Source organism: Carettochelys insculpta, chromosome 4 (genome assembly GCF_033958435.1).
Source record: "Carettochelys insculpta isolate YL-2023 chromosome 4, ASM3395843v1, whole genome shotgun sequence".
NCBI lineage: Eukaryota > Metazoa > Chordata > Testudines > Carettochelyidae > Carettochelys > Carettochelys insculpta.
Genome location: NC_134140.1, coordinates 106,667,677 through 106,689,894, shown reverse-complemented (window position 1 = coordinate 106,689,894; position 22,218 = coordinate 106,667,677). Strand labels below are relative to the sequence as shown.

Sequence of the window (22,218 nt, the reverse complement as noted above, 5' to 3'; positions counted from 1 at the left end):
AAAGACTGTGGTATTACAATAATCCTTTTGCTCAAATTCAATACGAGAAGAAATAATAGGCCAGGGGTAAGTAGGGTCACTAAAAGTAGACTGGAAGAAATTTTAAAAGCAGCCCAATAAGACAAATTACTAAAGTTGAGAGCTCGGCTTTCAGATCTTTTCAATGGCTTCTAGAAGGCTTTTGATTGCTTCAGGGTTCTGAAGGGAAAAAATACTGTTCCAGGAAAAAACCCCAAATACAATATTGCCCTAATTAATTTTCCTATGCTGGCAGGATAATCTAGCTAATTGCTATTTACAACTACAAACAAACATATACATGAAACCTGAAAGATATAGGTGGTGAAGGAGCTTGATGTTTTCCAGGAAGCACTCAGTATATTTCAAGATCAAGTGTACAGTAGAGTATTTTATGCAACAGAATTTATTCTGCATCACAGAACTTCAAGGCTGTGCAGGTAAAAGTAACAATCTATAATTACAAAGAATATTTTTCTCACTGAAGAAGCATTCTGAGTTTTCTTTATTGCTTGGTAAACATCTGGATATCAGGGACTCTTGTTCTTCTATGCTTTCAATAAAGTCAGATTTCTTTTGAAAATTAATTTCTGTAATAAAGTTCAGACCATCTTCTGGAAGACATCTTGAGTCTGGGGACTTCAGAAAAGACCAACTTGATTAAAGCTGATAAAATATTCACCTTTCAAAATTCCAATTTGTATTTTAAATGGAAAGACATACATTTTACATTTTGTACTAGCAATGATGCAGTTCTTGAAATAAGACACAAATGGCTTTCTCCTAGTTTCTTCAGTACACTCATCCCTCGCTATACAAGCACAATTGTTTCCAAGGGCTTGTAACTTGACATAAACCAGTTGAGTTTAGGTACTTTTCTGATGTATTTGAATAGTTTGGCACCAGAAATAGGATGTAATGCATGTATGTAGAGCAGGGATTTCCACCCTATGGGTCGGGACCCAAACATGGGTCCCATTAGATTTATTAAAGGTTGCCAGCTGGGCAATTTCCAGCTGCATGTGGCTGTTAAAGAAGCCATTTGCAGTTTCTTAATACTGCTGCCTCAGGCAGGTATCTATCAATAGTGATAGCTGCCATCTCCAGCAGTTAACTCTGTCACTAGAGATAGCAATTACCATATGCCTAGGTGCTGAAACCTTAACACTTGAGTTAATTGAGGGGAGCAGTAGGGCTGGGGGAGCCACCCAGCCTAGCAGCCCCAATGAAGAGGCTGCGGGAGGAGGAGGAGGGTCTAAGGCTGGGGCGGTTGAGGGATGCAGGGGAGGTCTAAGACTGGGAGAAGTTTGGGGCTGCAGGGGGAAGTTTGGGGCTGCAGGGAGAGTCTAATGCTGGGGGCAGTTTGGGGCTGCTGGGGGGGTATAAATCTGGGGGCAGTTAGAGGATGCTGGGGGAGCTTTAAGGCTGGTGGTGGTTTGTGGCTGCTGGGGGGCAGTCTAAGGTGGAGGGTGGCCTGGGACCATGGAAGGCAGTTAAAACCTGGCCAAGGGTGAGCTCTGCAAGATGGGCAGGGGAGTCTAATACAGTAAACCCTGGAACTACCCAGGGGTTGTTCCTGCAACATCTGCACAACTCAAATTTTCTTGCAAGGGGAGTGGAGCCAGCAACCAGCAGGGCTGATCAGTTTCCTGGCTCCCAAAGTGGCAGGAGCTCGGAACCAGGGGCAGGCTGGTCCCAGTCTCCCCATGGCTTGTGGGGCTGGGAAACTGATCAGCTCATGGCTGCTCAGTTTCACATTCCCGCTATTGCAGGAAAGGAAACCAGGCTAAGAGCCTTCTCCCTCTCTTCCCCCAGACAAAGGGCTGTCAGACAGCTGCATGTCTGAGGGAAGGGGAGGGGGGGGAAGGCTTCAGCTGCGGGTCTTCCCGACCCAGCCAAGAACCTGAAGGCTGGAGCTGAGCCAGCCGCAGGGCTGTGGGTCTCCCCAGCCCCCCAGCCAGGGACTCCGCTCATATAAGTGGGGGAAGTTCACTCATATAGTGAATAAAGGTAGGTATATATGTTCCTCATTTTAGCAAGTACTCATAAGTAAAGTACTCATTAAACGAGGGATGGGTTTAAAGGGCATTGTTTGGGGGGAAAAAACATGGTATATTGTAACATGACTGAGCAGTTACAGATGCCACTGTCAAGAACAAACCAGAACAGAATGTTTAAACTACTGCCCCCTACCCAACCAAATGAGTAATTTGTGAAAGGTCCTGGTTGCTTTCCTCTATGAAGAATGTATTCAATATCTCTTGTTACAAATGTGTGTGTTCCACTGGTCAGAGACACTAACTGGAATAAAATCAAATAGTTTTATAAACTCTTATACAAACAAGGCCTTCAGCAAAGTAAAGACTTGTAGGGTAACTGCTTAAGACAAATCATTAATGAGCAAACTCTGAACACAAACTAACTTTTTTCAGTTCTTAGTGATTTTGATATATATCTGGGGATTTAACAACTAGTTCTCCTCATATTATTTTCACATGATGTTTCCTAGGATTAGACTGAGGAACGGTAACTAGAACAAACTTATATTTTACCTGTATTAAACCAGTCCCAATAGAACTGCTTGAAAGCCGGGGTGATAATAAATAGTCTGTTGTCAGTCTCTCATGCTCAACAGTGCCTGGATATTGATTCCATCCTAGCTGTGAGTAGGGCAGTCTCATCATTAACTCGCTAGCTGCTGATCCTTGCACCTGGTACCCTCGAAATTCAACTGGCTATTCAACATATTGTGATATTCTTAGTTATTAAATGAAAGCAAAAACTGCTTAGAAACAATCTATAGTCTGAAACACAGTCTTCGGAAATATAAAGGAAAAACAATGAGGTACATGGCAAGCATTAACTCAAAACCGTGACCAGCTTCTCTCTCATTTACTGAAGTATGAATTTGCAATTCATACTAAACTGCATCTTGAAAGGCTATAATGCGAAGAAGTTGGGAGGCATAAGATGAATATTTAGTAAATATTTTTGGTTACTTTGAAAACTTTACTCAGCATTCTGTTGAAAATGTTTAACCATTATCTTATATTTAAAAGATATATACAACATTGTTAGCACTAGAACACCTTAGACTGTACCTTTGATTGGTAGTCAAAGATTCTCTTAGCTGTAGTACCAGGCCAGGGAGTGACAACAGATTTCTCTAAATCATTGTTCACAGAAGACTGCTGGATAGAAAGCAGCAAGAACAAATTAGTCATAGCATGATCGGTTATTCTGTAGTCAATTTTGCAGCAGAGAATCTATTCTGGCTTGACATCAAAACCTTAATGGGAAAAGTTCTGAGTTTAACATTTGACCTGAATATAGATGCCAAGATCTCTCTGTCAAAACAAAAAAGTGGTCATGTAGCACTTTAAAGACTAAAAAAAAAATGTATGAGGTGATGAGCTTTCATGGGACAGACTCACTTCTTCAGATCATAGCCTTTCCGGAACAGACTCAATATATAAAGCACAGAGGTCCAAAAATTATCAAGGTTGGCAAATCAGAAGAGCAGAGGGACGCAGGAGGTGGGTGAGGGTGGGGTGGGAAAGTTAAGAGTTAGATAAGACATCAAAGTATGTAAAAGAGTCCTTATAATAGTCAGATAATTGCTGTCACTGTTCAAACCACATGTTAATGTGTCAAATTTGAATATGAATGTTAAAGAGGGAAGGTTAGTCCCTCTTTAATAGAATGCAGACTTTCAGGTCTTTAACAGAATGGCCCATGCCATTAAAGTGCTGGCTGATAGGTTTGTGTACCCGGAGTTTTTTTTATGTCTGTTCTATGTCCATTCATTCTTTGTCAGAATGTTTTCAACCTGTTGCATATACATGATGTGTGGGCATTGTTGGCACATGACGGCATATATGATGTTCGCTGAAGAACAGGAGAATGTACCCATGATTCTGTAATTAACGTGGTTAGGTCCAGTGATGGTATCTGCAGAATAGACATGTGGACAAAATTGGCAATGGGGCTTGTTGCAAGGAAAAGTTCCAGGATTAGTAGTATCGTGGTATAGCCTGTGGTTGCTAGTGAGAATCCTCATAAGGTTGGGAGGTTGTCTATAGTAAAGAACAGGCCTGTAACCCCAGGGCCTTCTGGAGCATGGCATCATGATATAAGATAGGTTGTAGGTTTTTCTGGCAGCTGATATGTCTATATGTTGGAGAACCCTGTAACATGCCCACTGTTTAGAAGTCAGAAACAGCCAAGAGAGTGGCCACAGGTTACACGGGGCCACAAGACACAACTCACGTGAGGAGAAACAGAAGAAAGTGTCTATTTCTGACAGTGGGAAGAACATGACAAAATTCTAATTGTTTGGGGTTAAAGCGAAGTGCTAATAATTGTCCTAGCCAGTGCTTGTTTTGTGCCAGTACTGAGTCGCACCAGGACCTCAGTAGCCTGAGCCATGGGACTGGCTGGGTGTGGGGAGCCAGCTAAGTATCAGCGCGCACGCACGCACGCACACAAAGGCATTGATGCTAGATGAAATCGACATAATGCAGGTAGGCACCAAAGAAATGTCCTCACACAGTCTGATCATGAGCCTCAATCCAAGCTGTACAGCTCTTAGTAAAGTATCCTACAAAGCTGTATGAGAAATGTTAAATCCATGAAATTTTTCAAAGACTTTGGAAACAGAAACAAGAACAAAATGCCAGTGATAATAGCAACAGGTAAAGAGGGAAAAAATAGCAATGGAAGTAGGCAGTAAATGTACTTAACACTTTATCTGCTCCACTAAGAGATTCTTTTACTATTTTAAAAATTGTATTTTGCTTTTCAATTTTCCCATTGTATTTTCTAAACAATATTGAACATACTCACTTATATGCCCAATCCTGCACTCCTTACTTGGGTAAAACTCTAGTTACTTTCTTCACAGATGAACTAGAACTTTAACAGAGGATACTTTTACAGTGCTCAGTATGTCAGGCACTTCCCACTACAAATGGACAATATAAATTTGCTGCTGCATGCTTTACAATCTAGTTTCAGGTAATGTAAACAACAGAACAATAGGGTGTGAATGAGGAAGATTACATGAACAAGGTCATGTGGTTAGCCATCAAAGACAAATAAGAATGATGGAATAATTGTTTTTTTAAACAGTACATATAAAAAATCGGAAGCATGTGAGAATGTATGTATATGTGTAATGGGTCTACTCTGAAATGATAGCACAGCATGATAAAGATAATACAAAATGCAAAACATTTTAAAAATACTGAAAATTCTGGAATTGTAGACTACTCCACTGTTTGGGGTTGAAACAAAGAGTATGATTTATTTGGTTGGATTGTTAAGTAATTATGAGTCAGGGGCAGAACTGTTAACTAATACTGATGATCACAGCGCACCAAAACTAAGGGACCCAAAGTCAACTGTGTATTTTTAAGCATGTGAGTAGTCCAACTGACTAATATAAAATAAACAAGTGTCTGAATGTGAAACACAATATTAGTATTCTCAGGCTTGGGCCTAATATACTTAGAATGGTAAAACAAAGAAATATGCTATAAAGAACATATATTTCAGCCACTCTTACTTTTAAAAATATATCAATCTGTAAAGGTTTGAGTGGTTCATTCACACTGGTTACCTGGCAGATGCAATGACATCTGCGCAAATAAAAACTACAATTCTCTTTTGTGCTTAATTCTCCCATATGAAATAGATCAGGGGTCTAGTTTCCACTCTAAACTGAACACAAACACAAAACACAAAATAGAGTTCATGGTATAAAAAATTATTTCAAAGTAGAGAGTCATGCATTTTGTAGACTGTATGTAGAAAAAAATAGAAACAGTTTGTTTTCCTAAAATACCCTAGATAAACTCTAATAGAGCAGAAGTTCCAAGTAATTTTACAAGAAAATTTGAAAGTATTACTTTCTTATTTAAAAATTAAACTCAGTAGGCCACACTGCATGGAACAAGTTCTGTGTCCTTCCTCCAGAAATGGCTCAGTCTAATTCTTGACCTTCCCCCCCAACCCCTCCACTCTCTGATTTGCTCACCTTGATTATCTTTTTTCTGATTTGTCCTCCTTGCTTACTGTTTTTGGTTCTCTGTGCCTTAAATATTGAGTCTGTTCTGGTCTGGCGATGGTCTGAAGAAGTGGGTTGTCCCATGAAAGCTCACCTAATAAACCATTTTGCTAGTCTTTAAAGTGCTACTTGACTTTTTGTTTTGATAGTATAAGAAACAGTTACTGAATAACCTACACAAAAGAGAAGTTTCTTCCTAATCCTAGGCACTGGCCAGGGGCTGTCTTATCTTTCTGAAGACATGCCACTTTTATGGTGTCTAACATAACTCTGGATGTATCATATGAAAGTCAAATTCTTAATCTCAATAATATAGTACAAAATGCTAGATCATGTACTGTGGGGGGGAGTGTCTAATCATAAGAATTTCTGATATAAACTGGGTGCTCATGAGTTGGAAGCAACAGAGGATAGAGACCTGGCTCTATATCTTGATTGCAACATGATGTACCAAGTGAGGCAATTCCAGCAGACAGAGAAGTCTTAATGCCATTGTACAACACTTAAGACCTCATTTGGAATACTGTGTACCATTCTGCTGATTCATGTTTTACAACAGTAACTTTTAATTTTGTCATCTGTGAATCAAATTTTGAATGGACGCATAGACACCTAAAGACAATCTGAGGAACCCTAGTGGTCTGTGGAACATAGGTTGAAAACAACTGTTCTAGAAAGACAACAAGAAGTCCTGTGGCACCTTACAGACTAACAGATGTTTTGGAGCATATGCTTTCATGGGCAAAGACCCGCTTCATCAGATCGGCATCTGACAAAGCAGGTCTTTGCCCATGAAAGCTTATGCTCCAAAATATCTGTTAGGCTATAAGGTGCCCCAGGACTCCTTGTTGGTTTTGAAGATACAGACTAACTCGGCTACTTCTTTGATACTTGTTCTAGAAAGATGCATTTAAACAAACAAGTGCTGAGAACAGCTACTAGGTCTTCCATTTCCATGATCGTCCTGTCTTATGAGAGACTAAAAGAGTCAGGTTAATAGTCTAGCAAAAAAAAAAAAAAGCTGAGAGGGATATGATTCTTTATAAACACATCAGAAAAATAAGCATCAGGAAAGGTTAAGAACTATTTAAGTAAAGGGGAATGGTGACAGGAGAATAAATAGATATAAACTGGCAACGAACATATTCAGACTGCAAATTTAAGCTTCTAACCCTCAGGTGGATGAGGTTCTGGAACTGACTCAGAATAGGAATTATGGGGGCAGAGTTGCTTGTGACAGGGATTAGAATCTCTAGGGCTCATGTCTGGTTTGTCTTATTTTTATAAAAGCTCATGCTTCATGGTTTTGGTCGGTGACCAGAAGTCAGGAAAGGATTTTTACTTCTTTGTATTCTGAGAGGGTTCTTTTTGTTTTATGTTTTTTGTTTTGTTTTGTTTTGTTTTAATTTCCAATCTCCTCCTCTTTGAAGCACTGGGGTTTGTCATGATTTGAGAAAGACATTGGACAGGGAGGCTCATGGCTCAGAAGTGGCACCAAAGGTACTGGAAAAATTTCTGTAGTGAGGGTTGCTGAGAGCTGTTGAACCAAATTGTAAACTTATATATCTAAACCACTTTAAGACGGGGGTGCTGCAACACCCCCAGTTCCAGCACCTGTGTAGTGGCACCAAGTATTCTCTCTCTCCCTCTCTCTCTCTCTCTCTCTCTCTGATATTTGGGCTGGCTGGTTTTTCATAAGATCAGTGCCTAAGTGATTGCTGTACATGAGATCAGGAAGAAATCTTCCTCCAGGTCAGACTGTCAGAGGGAGGGGTTTTATCTTCCTCTACAGCAAGTGGGGATGGGACACCTGCAAGGATTGTCTGGATATATCTTCTACAGTCATTTCACTGCCATTGGTGACAAGTATCAGAGGGGTAGCTGTGTTAGTCTGTATCTGCAAAAACAACAAGAAGTCCTGTGGAACCTTATAGACTGACAGATTTTAGAGCGTAAGCTCTCATCCGATAAAGCAGGTCTTTGCTCATGACAGCTTATACTCCAAAATATGTTAGTCTATAGGGTGCCACAGGACTTCTTGTTGTTATTGTGAGGGTCTTAGTCCCACCCAGTCTCTGCTTGTGACACACAAGTCTGATCTTCTGTGACTGTAATACTATCGTCTAAGTTTGGTTGTTAGATCTAGTGCATGGTTTCCCAAACTTGGGGGCATGCCCCCCCAGGTGGGGGTGTCAAGAAATTCTGGGGGGGCATGAGAAAACCCATCCCCCCGTCAGTTTCCTCTCCCCAAAGAAAGAGCCTTTGCTTCCAGCTCTCAGCCCCTGCCATTTTACATGGGTCACCCAAAGCAGCCGCTATAAAAAGTAGGCAGCCGGCAAAGACCAACATGGAGCTAGCTGCCTCCTGCAAAGGTGAGTGAGTGTGGGTTGGAGGCAGGCCGGAGAGGAGGATGGGATAGGAGTCGGGGGCTAGTGGTGCCTGGCTTTCGGGCAGGGGAGGGGCTTGAGTGGGCAGCTCGCAGAGCTTGGGCAGCCAGCTTACGGGGCTCGTGCATCTCGGGCTGGTTGGTGGGTGCATGGCTGGCCCCAGCAGTGTGGGGCTTGGTCAGCTTGGGCTGGTGGGTGGACAGCTGGTCCTGGCAGTGTGGGACTTTGGCAGCTCGGGCTGGTGGGCAGATGCCTGACCCCAGCAGCGCAGAGCTTTGGCAGCTCAGGCTGGCGGGTGGGTGGCTGGCCCCAGCAGTGCAGGGCTTTGGCAACTCAGGCTGGCACGTGGGTGGCTGATCTGGCACCATGGGGCTGAGGCAGGTGGCTGGGGCAGCTGGCCTGTGGCTGGTCCTGGCAGTGCAGGGCTGGGGCAGCTGGCTGATGGGCAGGAACCAGCCCTGGTAGTGTGGGGCTTGTGTGGGTGGCTCTGGCAGCACAAGGAGCTCTGACGGCTGGCATGTGACTCGGGCAGCTGGCCCTGCACCGGGAGCCTACAAAGGGCCAATAAAATCTATTTGTGCTTATTTTTAATTGTAAGTAACCTTTTTATATCAAGATTGTGTTTATTTTAAATTACAAATTGAATTTTTTGTTACAAGGGGGGTTGGATAGTGGTAAAGAAGAGGTGGGGGGCATGAGGGTTTGTCAAAAATCAAAAGAGCTGTCATGCCTAAAAGTTTGGGAACCACTGGTCTAGTGTGTGGGTAATGATGTGTCTGGTGGTCCTATGTGGCCTTAAACATTTTGGCCATGAGGACCACAGGTTAAAAATATATTGTGTTGTATTAAAAGCATGCTGGAATATCAAAAAGTAATATACCATCTCCTAGCTCTACCACTGTGGATTCTCAGATCATCAAGTGGAATTTAGGAGCATCATGGAAGCAGATTTTATTTTTTATAGAAACGTATATGTGAAATTTATTACCACCAATTCAGGAGAGTCGAGGTACAAATAAGACGTCTGCATATCTTCTGAATAAGACACTTCAGCTAATTGTTGCCTAGCTATAAAAAACAAACAAACAAAAACCTATCATTTCAGTTTAACGAGAAAACACCTGAACATTTACCGTCTGATCTTGCAACCTTTACTCAAATAAATTATCATCTCCTTGAAGTCAATGGCATTGTTCATGGAAATAAGACATACAGGTTTGGGGCACATAATATATATTATTTTTGGTGTGTCCTTCCATCTGGTTGGGCACCCATGTCCATCCATCTGTTCCCCACCCCCCACTTGCACCATGCCAGCCCCTATCCAAGCCAGCGCAGGGCCCAACCCAGCTCAGGCCCCTGGCAGAGACACCCTCCCTGCCCCCACTGTACTGTGCCACACCAGCCCCTTCTGTGGCCAGCACAGGGCCTGACCCAGCCCCTCAATGGAGCTCTCCCGCCACATACCATGCCAGCCCCAGCCCCTCTCTCAGCCAGCCCAAGGCTGGTCCAGCCCACCAGCAAAGCCCTCCTCCCACCATGCCACTCTCCCCCACCCCCCTGTGGAGTTTTCCCCCACATCATGCTAGCCTCACCCGTCTCTTGGCCAGCGCGAGGCCCAGCCCATACACTTTGGATGTGTATTACAAGAAGTTTATCTAGAACTTCTCTTCCAGCCCAACTTCTGTTTAAGTGGAGCTACAACTGGGCATCTAGTGTTTAAGAAAGTTACTAAATACCACCAACTGCATAAGGTATTTTAGTACATGCATATTGCAAACAATTATGTCACTGCTGCGTACAAGAAGACATTAACTTTTCCCGCTCCAAAAGAGGCTGATACACTACTGATGCACATTTTAAATCCATAAATCTACTGTACTGTTACTATTTAACTGCAAGACTGCCAATTTTTAATGCTATTTCCTAGGCTATTCAATTGTCACACACAACGTATAGGAAAAAAACCCAGCATTGCAGCATAATACTCTCTCCCTGAAGACATAGGCTTAGCTCTACTCATGAGCAGTTGCCAATGTCTAAGTCCTTGAAAGATGAGATCCTTATTAATATTTTTTCACAGTGTGTTTTGATATCAAAACAAAGATATAATAGATTCACAGGGAAAGAGACAAAATATTGATTGACAAAAGATCCTAAAATTTTTGGAACTAATTTGGTGTCAAAACACTTTTTTTTTCCCACTACTTTCAGTGAAACCAGTCTTTGTTTGGCAGTGAACCCTATTTAAACTATATTAAGCAATATCCTTTTCAAATCAAACAAATCTAAAATTAAACAAGGCTAATAATCAGTTCTTGGCACTGTAGGCTTGATATCTGCTAAATAGTGAGCATACATTTTTTTTTTTGTTTTCAGATTATGGCTAAGTCATTTTTCAATTGTTGAGATCACCTGTTTAAATTAGCATCTCTAATTGATCAGTGAGAAATCGTTTTATCAGGGAACACTACTAGAATGGGAAATTTGAAATAAAATTGCAATATACAGTAGATATTGCCTTCTTATGAGACAACTATATATTTTCCTGTCTGTGTAGTCATTTTCTGTTCACCAAGTTCTGAGTTTCTTAGTTTCCTCAGCTCCCACTAAATTCTGAATTGATCCCTTTTTATGTGTTTTCTATTACATATGCATGGTCTCATTTTTATCATTGTAAAGCTTTGTTTATATACAAATGACAGCTGACATAAGGAAAACACTATTTAAATCTCAAAATGAAAGAAACCCATCTTCAAAATCTTGCTTTTAGAGATTATTCTCCCTTCACATGTTGTGCTGCTCACTTTAAAAACATATGTGGGCTAAATATTGAATTAGCTTCAATAGAAATGCCAGGATAACCACAGAGAAAATTTAGTCCCTAATCAGATTTTCAATTTTCTTTCAATTTAGTTATACTTTGATAAGTGACTGTGAAACTTCAATAATTTAAAAAAAAAAAAAAAAAGTTGAAGTCCCATGTTTACCACAAAAGTCTCAAATGTTAGGCGTCTCTGCTTTCAAATCCACTATTCAAAATCTTCAGTGAGCTTTAGATCAGGCCTAAAATCTATTCACTGTAACCAGTATCGATAACGCTAATTAACATTTATTGATACTGTAGTTGCCTTCTGCAGTTTTGTGTATCAAATGATCCATCTTTAATTCTTTTATTTGCTAGCAGCTCCTGGCTTCTCTGGCTTGGAACAGGGGTGTAGATGTCCAACTTTCAGGAAATAATGGAGCATAATATTCTGCTTAGTTACTATTTTTTCTTACAGACTGTTAAAAGAAATGTCACCACCAAACTAAGTCATTTTTTATTGTTTAAGGGGCCCTTTATTGTTTAAGTGCTACATCCACTGAAGTCAATGACAAATATCACATTGTCTTCAATGCTGCAGGATCAGATCCTACTTTATTTACAGTTAGTTGCAACTGTGAATTTTAATATCTGTGAAATTCTTACTAACAGCTCTGGAAAGTGCTATTCTATTGCAGTACAGACAGATACAGTACATAAGAGTGCAGGCTTCCCCATGATCTAAAATGATGACTTCCAAGAAAGAAAGGCAGTTCAGCCTCCCAGGTTCATTCAATCCTTGTCTCCTCTGTTTGAGGCTAGATAAAAATAAGTTGTTTAGCAATGCCAAAATACTCGTGGAGAGTATAAGATATCATCTGTAGAACATACCAAACTCATACCAAAATTCAGTTTTCTAACTGGAAATGTGTTTCTCAATAAACTTAAATACAGGGAAAAAAGGCAGTCAGGTCAAATACTAATGTAGAAATCAAATATTTAAAAATTAACATCATAATCCAATGTAAAATGGAATTTGACCTAACCTTCTAATTCTTCAGCTGGTTCACTTTTCTCTTTAGGATACAGCAAACAATCATTGTCCTCCATCATTTCTAAGCTTTCTAGTGCTGTCTTATGTTCAGTCAAAGATCTTAAGAGAGTCATACCATTTACCAACTCAGGAAGTCCTGAGGAATATTCAACTTGAGATACGTGTTTCAGGAAATCCATTCCCATTCCTTCACCTTCCCTGGTTTCGTAAATGGAAGGCATGATGCTTGATTCATTTTCACCTATTCCTGCTTCTTTTGAAGATGAATGCCCTTTTGTTAAAGGATAAATGGCAGTTCTGGAAACTTGAGTATGTTCTCTAACTAACATATCAGATGCAGTACCGTATTTACCTGTAATATACTGGCATGGATCACTGGAATTGCCAGTCTTTCGTGGTGAGGCCTGTAAAGGACTAAGTGGTTTAATATCATCACTAGCACTAAAGCAATTTTCTAAAGCACTATCCTCGGTGTTTGTCTCTCTGAGATGTAGAACATCTTTTTCAGGATTTTTGTCCATGACAGAAGTCTGTAAAGTAAAAGGAATATATGAAATAATTTCATTTTTCTCAAACTTGTTCCCAGTATTACAGTCATAATTGAATTCCGCATTCACAAAATCATCAGAACACTTTTTATTCATTATTAAGTTACTGATAGTACACACTGGAGAGAAATCAAGGCCTTTTTTGCCAGTAGCATCAATACTTATGGTAGTTGCATTCATCCCTTCTTCAGTATTTTCAACCCTTGAGGCTCCCTGCTCAATTGCAGAAGGATTGAGAGCATCTTTCACAATTTTGTCAAAACTTTCACAGGTTTCATCACAAAGTTGTAATGGTAGAGACTCCCTGGTCTGATTATCATCGTTCTCTCCCAGGATTGCTGAATATTTGACAACTCTTTCTTCATTATTATGTATCATTATTTCACAACTCGTATGAACCCTCCTCTCCTCATTTTGTGCCATAGCTCCCGTTGCCAAGCAGGCTAAACCCTCTGAAAGCATGTTACATTCATGTACTTCTTTATCTTGTGTGTCATTAAAATAAAAAGCATCCAAGAGATTGAAGTTAATCTCCATGAACTGTTCAGCTGAATCACTAACATCTCCACATGTAGTTAATATCTCACTTATAGCTCCCGGACCAGAACACGTTATATCCCCAGAAATCCTAGACAAATTAACTACATTTCCTGAATTTATACTTGGCAGAGGTCCACTTAGTGGTTGAACAGAAGAGACTTCTGAATCCTTAAGATTCTGCATTACTTCATGTTCACTATATTTGCACATATTTGTTTCAAAGATAATGGACCCATTTGTGCTTCTAGAATAAACGTCTTCTGAAGATGAGGCAACCTGAATGTGTCTCTCTTTATTTATGTTTGATTCAGATACTAGACAAGCCTTTGGTTGGTGTCGCCCAGAACTTTCATTAATGGCTGACAGGGGAGTTACCAAATCGCTTCCACTGGGTGCACATGCTTGAGAAGCTGTTTTACAATCACAGCAGTACTGCCTCTCATGATCAGTTTGTTTCACGCAACTGTACTTTAGCTCTTTTTCAACGGGCTGCACAAAGGCTGTCATGAACCATGAAGCCTTTGGATTGGAAGGCTCTTGTAAATCTAAACCCGAAATACTTGCTTTTTTATCATGTCTCCTTTCTGTGACTTCTTTGTCACAAGATTGTTCAGCTGAATTTGGCAACATACAAACAGCCCAACAATTATTAGTTACGTTTTTCTCTGTAGTATGTTGGTGCTGTATATTTTTGTTGCTTTCTCTGTCAGAGTTACCCATATGTTTAGATACAGTTTCACTCCTTTGTTTAAATAAGATGCCTGGGTCTTCTGATGAGTGACATCCAGAAAAACACTCTGTGATTTCAGAAGGCTTTTGCTCTTTAAACAGTTGTGTTGGTTTGGATTTCAGAAGCGCTATTATCTGTGCCTTACTCCTAATGTTCTGAGAGACAGCCATACCAGTGAGTGACTGACAATTTGAATCCATCTGTCCAGAAATAGAGATGTTGTGGTTTCTATTATGTATGACTTCTTCAGGAATGCTGATATAAGATGTAGAAACCAGTGAGGAGATAGCTGTACTGTTTCTATTGCTACTTGTGCAAGCATCAGGATTAGAGTGTGATGGTAAATTAGTTTCTGCATTCTTCTTGCAAATAGTAGAAAATAAAGGAGAGGTGACGTACAATTGAGAAGGGAAGGAAGACTGAGATCTCTTAGATGAAGGGGATATTATTGCTTCCATGTCTTCCACTGGTACCATTTTCTTTTCAATCTGACGTGGTCCTTGGAAGCCCTAAAAGGAAAAGTTTAATTTTAATCTAATTCATAAATCAGCTTTCAAATTTAGAACCTAAACAATGAAAAGCAACAGGCACCCATTATGCTGCAGGTTCTCAAACAATTTGACACATTAATTGAACAACTCCAAATTTATGCTTTTTGTATTGCATCCTGAGCAGCAGCAATGTTTCTAAACATAACAAATGTATTACATCGTAACAGAGAGAAAGCTGTGCTAGTCTATATACTATCAAAACAAAAAAGCAGTCCAGGAGCACTTTAAAGACTACCATAATAATTTATTAGGTGATCAGCTTTCGTGGGACAGACCCACTTCTTCAGATCATAGCCATACCAGAACAGACTCAATATTTAAGGCACAGAGAACCAAAACAATTACTATTTTTGGTTCTCTGTGCCTTAAATATTGAGTGTGTGCTGGTATGGCTATGATCTGAAGAAGTGAATCTGTCCCACGAAAGCTCATCACCTAATAAATTATTTAAAGTGCTACTGGACTGCTTTTTTGTTTTAAATCTATTAAACTGGGCAAAAATCACCCTTGCTGATAGGAGTTTGCCTTAGTTTGCCAAAAAAGCATAAAGAAATGTACCAGGACATTTAATATCAAAATGTCTGTCATTAATCCACTCTGTTTTCATGCACTATACCATATATATTTGCGCAAAATACTGCACATATGTTGAGCCCCTCTGAAAAACAGTGTCAACAGCAACATGAATAGTCATTTAAGGAAAATATTATGAAAAGAGACTGATGAAATATACATCTAAACAATACATTTGCTGAACAAAGTAATTTTGTTTATGAACAACCGTGCAAACTTTAATTAAATATATTTTCCTTTCAATACACTATCTATTTCATCTGTACTATCTAAATATGTACTAATTCATCTACAGTACTTTAATATTCTTCATTAATACTTTTAAGGTTCATGTCTTGGTAACTAAACAATCTAATATGCTGTAAATTAAACCTGGCTACAGTCATGACATTTAGCATGAATTGAGCAAATCACATATCTAAACAATATATTTATATTAATATAGTTTGCTGAGAATTATGCCTAAACATATTATACCTCCTTCTCAATATACACTTTCTTGATTTCACTCTAATGAAACTCCTCACCTATGTGCCCACAACACAGTTATTCCTTGGATAATTAGAAAGCACTAGGAAAGACACATGTTGGATGCAGTTACAGGGTATACCATCATGAGGGAAACCCTAGATTTTAATTAAGAGGTTCCACTAATGTTTTAAGTTGTTCAGCAATGTCAAACATATGAAACAAAAGCATACAGTATATTTCCTTTTCAACCCAAGAGGAAGATGTGGCAGAGAGAGACCATTAGGCTTCAAACTATTTCTGTTCAATGTAGAAGCTTCTGTTTTCTTTTGCTGCTCACTATCAGCGTTTACTTTTGCTGCTTCAATTGTGATCAAATATCTATCGCTTTCTAAGTCATCTCCAGGTTTCATCTAGACAAGACAGAGAACCAAAGGCATTGTGTAATGGCATTATGTATAATAGTTTCTCCTAAGTATTGCCAAATATATGCATACTGAAAGAATTTGTTTACAATACTGTCAGAAATAAAACCATAACCTACAATATTCACTGTATCCTAGACAACTGGAGCAGATAAGATATGAAAACAAGCAGCAGACTTCAATTTCAAGTTGTTTGTATAGTGTCTTATATAAAAACTCCAATTTGCTCAGATTATAATGTTAGAGCTTAAAAATGAAGTTTTAAACAACTCCTGACACCATAATTATTTACATATGTTTATCGGTGTTTGGGTGTCCAGTAACAACCAAGCAAACAAAGAGATCTCCATCTCAATGTACCTGTAATATAAAAAAGTACTAAATAGATCAAAATCAAATGGGTAATGGTGAAAGTATATTACTTTTATAATGCATCCTAGAAGAGTGTTTTTGCTTTTTAAACAAATGGTGTAAAAGACTTGCATAGAGTAAGAGAATATTTCAAGCATAGATGTTTGCACAACCCCATCTAGCAAAAACTTACTGTATATTCCCAATCTGTTATCCACCATACGCACAATTGTCAGTTATCCATGTGCTGCTTTACATATAAGCTGTGTCTACACATGTGGGCATGTTAATGAAGCACTTCAGAGGATGCTAAGGAGGTGCTGATATGAATATGCAGCGCCTCATTAGCATAATGGCAGCCACATGCGATTCAAAAGGCTGCTTTCGGAATGCCACCACCTGTGTAGACAGGAACCTTTCAAAAGGACACCCCTGACTTTGCAAGCCCCTTCTTCCTATCTGGTTTTAGGAAGAAGGGGCTTGCAAAGTCGGGGGGGTCCTTTCAAAGGCCCCTCTCTACACATGGGGCTGCGTTCCAAAAACAGCACTTTAGAATTGCATGTGGCCATCAATATGCTAATGAGATGTAGATCCCAGAGGTACTGAGACCTCATCTGGGGTGAGTGAAGTCCCTCTCTACAGCCTTGGCTCATAGCCAGCTGGCCTTTAGCTCATGTGGTAGAGTGCAGGACTTTGGCCCTTATGCTCGCAGGTTCTATCCTGGGGGCTGGCAACCCAGGTCTGTCAGCGTTACAACTGGTGCATTGGCTGGGAAGAACTGCTGGGAGGTCTCAGAAGCTCAGGATGTGTTTCCTCAGCCCAGAGAAGCATGTAGTATCCAGAGGCACTGAGACCTCATCTGGGGTGAGTGAAGTCTCTGCTCTACAGCCTCAGATGAGAGCCAGGTGGCCTTCATCTCACATGGTAGAGTGCAGGGCTTTAGCCCCTGTGCTCACAGGTTCTGGCACTGGCACCGCCAGGTCTCTCAGTGTTACAGAGGCACTGTACAAAAATGTCAGCACCTCATTTGAATCTTCCAAAGTGTCCCATTAACATGGGGCATGTGTAGACACAGCTATATATTAAAAGCTGAGTTATCTGCAATTCAGATAACTGACAGACTGACAGACTTAAGTAACTAGCACCAGATGCGGGCAGGTGCAGGGGGGGGGGGGAGTGGCTCCACTCCAATATCCAACATATTTTTATTAGCCGGAACCTCCATTTAGCTGCAAAGATGAGGACATTAGCAATGACAAGGTCAACAAAACTGCAGAGTATGAAATTTCGGATCATGAGACAGTAAAAGGAGCTGCCTCAAATTATTGTCCAAATAAGTTTAAAAGCTTTACCTGATTATAAAAAATAATACCTGAGATTTCACAAATACACTCTCCAAACATTGTCCTCTGTCGTCAAATAGGGTTGCCTGCATAGAAATAAAATTTTAAACAACAAACGTGGTTCAAAAAGCAACTGGTGACACAAATAGAAGCTTCAAGAGTAGTACGATATAGCCGTGTCTATGCTACAAAGTTTTGTCTACAAAAGAAGCCTTCTGTTGACAAAACTAGAGTGTCCACACTGCACATGCGTTCTGTCTAGAATCTGTCGACAAAACACAACCTTTTTATTTTCCCCAGCAGAGTTATGTCTTGAAAGTTTGACGCATAGCACCTCTGTACACAGATTCTGTAGACAGAAAAATAGTGTAGGTGCTCTGGGGTCCCCTCTGTCGACAGAGAGGGCTTCCAGTTCACCTTGCAGCCCTGTCTGCAGAGCTTCTGGCTGGCTATTCTGTCGACAGAAGGCTGGGCGGTTTGGCTGGCCTCTGTCAACAGAGGAAGCCCCTATTAGGCATGGACATGTTCTGTAGACAAAGGCTCTGTTGGCAAAACTCTTTTGACAGTAACAGCAACGAAGGGTCCCGTGGCACCTTGTAGACCTACAGAAAAGTTTTGAGCATGAGCTTTCATGAGCACAGACTCACTTCATCAGATGAAGTCTGAAGTGAGTCTGTGCTCACAAAAGCTCATGCTCAAAACTTTTCTGTTAGTCTATAAGGTGCCACAGGACCCTTCGTTGCTGTTACAGATCCAGACTAACACGGCTACCCCTCCGATACTTGACATCTTTTGACAGTGACTTCTGTAGACAGAACTTTGTAACATAGACCCAGCTTTTATGATACTGTATTAAACATGAATTCTTCACCTTATTTCCTGCAACACTGGTCTTCAAAACTCCATCTTGCCATACTTTTGATTTCTTAGTCTTCTGATGAGTATACAAGACCTAATTTTTTAAAAATAATTATACATTTACATGATTTAAAGTGGTCATAAAACATTTGTGAAATCTGATTTCCTTTTATATACAACAGTGTTTAAAAATAAGACTCACAGTAAATTCCTGACAGGCCATTGCTTTCATGAAACAAAGCAGTCCAAGGGCTTACGATGTGTATATTCAGATCTTCATATTAGCTAAGAAAGAGGAGGGCATACTTAGAATTGAACTCAGCTCTACTACAATGGTACCAGACAAAAATACACACCCCATACTTTCCCTTAGGAAGTGGGAAGTAAGAGAGGGTAAAAACTGGGTGGTGATAATAGTGAAGGAATGCTAGAGTTCTAGAGACTCACATAATGAAAATGAATTAACACAAATAAAGATTGACAGCAGAAGCAGCACTTCAGTATATATCAGGAAAAGGCCTAATTTTCAGAAGCCCTGAGCATTCACAACTCCTATTCATTTTAATGGAAACTGTTGCTGACAAACTGATTTTTAGAGATGCTAATATCAGTTCATTTTTATACAGCACTTTAAAAATTATAACCTTAACAGCATCAGAAATAACATACCTACTACTAAAATATTATCCAAGATTTTCATATCTCTAGTGAACTGGTGGGGCTTCGTTTTTGGGTACCTAATTTTGAACCCCTAAAATCACTAATCACCCATGAAAATCTGGGCATAAAGTAATCAACGGTAATCAAAGATTTATATAAGCATTTTCTCATCTTCAAAACCTGTGAGACACCAATATTGTACAGTAAATAAGTAATTATTAAACATAACTTGTATTTACATGTAAAGAGTTGCACTTATATTAGGATCTTCATTCTGCTTAACTGAAGTTTTATCAGTTGAAAACCACAGGAACACCAATGATACTGGCAATTGCCAGTATAACTTCTTGAAATCACTGTCTGACTCTGTGGATAGAAACAAAAGTGATGAAGAAATAGTTAAACGTAATCAAATATAAGAAAACAAAAAAGCAGTCCAGTAGCACTTTAAAGACTAACAAAATAATTCATTAGGTGGTGATGGCTATGGCCCTAATGAATTATTTTGTTAGTCTTTAAAGTGCTACTGGACTGCTTTTTTGTTTTGATAGAATATAAGTTAACATGCCTATCTCTCTGTTACTATCAAATATAAGAAAAGGCTTGAGCCAAAACATAAAAGCTGTAGAGATTATAGAAAGATATGAGACTAGCTATTAAACAATCGTGAAAGGTAGTAAGTTTTAACATTAGACGCAGTAGCAACAGGGTGAAAAAGCTCATAGCACATCTTTTGGGGAGGAACTAGAAAACTATTTTTGAAAAATTGTAATACACTGATTTCATTGTTAACATATAAGCAGATTCAATTAGCATATTCTTTCTACATAAATGTTTACAAATCAATAAAAATGTGTATTAGATTAAATAGACTGCTGTTTTTCCTAATTACAATATTTCTCACACTGTGTTTCATTAAAAATTCCAGTTTTAAAGTGTCTTGTTGCCCTTCAACTTCTTAAATTCTACACACTCACCACAAGGTGGCTCAGAACAATTACTCTTTTTTCTTCTCAGTCATGGTACAGTTTAGATCATGGGTGTCCAACCTTTTGGCTTGCCTGGGCCGCACTGAGTGAAGAGGAATTGTCTTGGGCCACATATAATATATATAATATAGTTAATGTATATAAATCACATAATAATGTTAAAAGTTTACAATCTTGTGGGGCCACATTACTAGCTGTCCAGGGCCGCATGTGGCCTGCAGGCTGGACACGCCTGGTTTAGATAGACGTATGGAAATCCAAGTTCCCATCTGTGCAATTTATAGATCCTGTTGCCTCTCAACATTTTTGTAATAGTACCAGAAGAGGCATCTTCACTTTCCCCTTACTTGATACAACAATGCTAAATCAAGCCATTTACAGAAAGATTGTTACTTAAGAGCAGTGTGATTTTTCAGATAATCATCATCTCATCCCTAGAACAAAAGGGAATAAGAATATAAATTACATAATCTATCCAGTAGTCACTGTATGGGTGGCATGGATCATCATTTATGTTGCTCCTGTATGCCTGGCCCAAGCAGTAATTTTGAGAATGCTTATTGTTAAAAATAAGGCCAAAATGTATACTTTCTTTCACAGAAACTACCTCAAATTGTTTGCAGGGTTAAAAATTTAACAGGCCCGGCAGTAAATTGAAAGGAAGACAAATCAATTTTTTCTTTCTGAGCCACAACAATGAAGTTATGGTCCTAAAAGGATTTGTACTACAGCAAGCACTTCTCATATACAGTATTCTTGGAAAAGCATGAAGCATTATTATTTTGCTCTCGCATCATTCTCGAAGGTAATTAACTAGTCTCTCAAACCATTTAGTAGATAATTTTGAAAGTGGCTCCATGTTGACCAAAATCCTGAGTTTTACAACTGACAAGTTGGAACAGAGTTCACCTAATGCTGAGTGCTCTTAAAAATCCCAATGTTAAAAACTAATTGTATTTACAATTGAAAGTGGGGTTTACTAGTGTAGCTGAAGTTGTTCATAATCAGACATGTAATATTTTTGTCTGAGAGCAAGACAAGGCTTTTTTTAATGGCCTTATTTCCTTTGTACAGCATTTTTTTTAAACTAAAAAGTGGGTCAGGCCTGACTAAGGCAAATTCTGCACCCAGAGCAGGATCTGGGAAAGCACTAAGGAGACCTGTAATGGAGAAAAAAAAAAGTTGGGCTTCTGCTCTCTTCTCCTCTAGGCTGTCTATGCTACAGGGATCTTTTGAAAGACACTCTTCTAGAAGATCTCCTCCAAAAGAACTTTTGTTTTGAAAGAGAGCATCCACACAGCCCTCTATTCTTTCAAAAGAACAGGCCTGGGATCAAAAATGAAGACTGGTCTTTCAAAAGAAGGGCCCTGGCAAGCATCTACACCTTTTCTTTCTAAAGAAGCTTTCAAAAGGGGGAACTCTTCCTGAAACGGGAAACAAAGCGATTTTGAAAAGAGCACCCTATGCTTTCGATTTACTTTCAAAGGAACGCTTTTTGTGTGTAGATGCTCTATGCGATCTTTCAAAAGAGCCTCTTTTTCTTAAAAAAAATCTTATCAAAGAGCTTGCTAGTGTGGATGCAGGCGTAGAGGCCACAGCCCCATTGTTCCTGGCCCTGTACGTTCACCCATCAGCGACAGTGCCTGTTCTGGGGAGTCAGGCAGCCAAAGCTATTTTATAGTATTTTTTAGACACCTCCGCCTTTCAGACGCTAACTCGGCTGGAGGACGCTGGTGATCAGAGGACCAGGCCAGAGGCGTGAGTAGAAGTCATGCCACAGAGGGCAGAGAGGATACGGCCAGACCGCCCGAGGCTCTGTTTTCCGTTACCAGACGTTTCCTAACCCTGAC

The 22,218-nt window shown here is 39.8% G+C and overlaps 1 protein-coding gene across 1 annotated transcript in view; it reads right to left on the bottom strand.

Moving 5' to 3' along the window:
* The window catches only part of ZGRF1 (zinc finger GRF-type containing 1), a 53,057-nt gene that overhangs the window by 30,498 nt on the left and 341 nt on the right, over positions 1-22,218 (bottom strand). The window contains exons 2-11 of the mRNA XM_074993420.1: positions 19,619-19,745; positions 18,922-19,004; positions 18,733-18,813; positions 17,891-17,947; positions 15,976-16,155; positions 12,325-14,659; positions 9,461-9,540; positions 3,120-3,209; positions 2,571-2,753; positions 501-657 (exon numbers count right to left, since the gene is read on the bottom strand). Coding sequence (XP_074849521.1) covers positions 501-657; positions 2,571-2,753; positions 3,120-3,209; positions 9,461-9,540; positions 12,325-14,659; positions 15,976-16,155; positions 17,891-17,947; positions 18,733-18,813; positions 18,922-18,951 — 3,193 coding nt within the window. The 5' untranslated portion in view covers positions 18,952-19,004; positions 19,619-19,745. The remainder of the gene's footprint in view (positions 1-500; positions 658-2,570; positions 2,754-3,119; positions 3,210-9,460; positions 9,541-12,324; positions 14,660-15,975; positions 16,156-17,890; positions 17,948-18,732; positions 18,814-18,921; positions 19,005-19,618; positions 19,746-22,218) is intronic.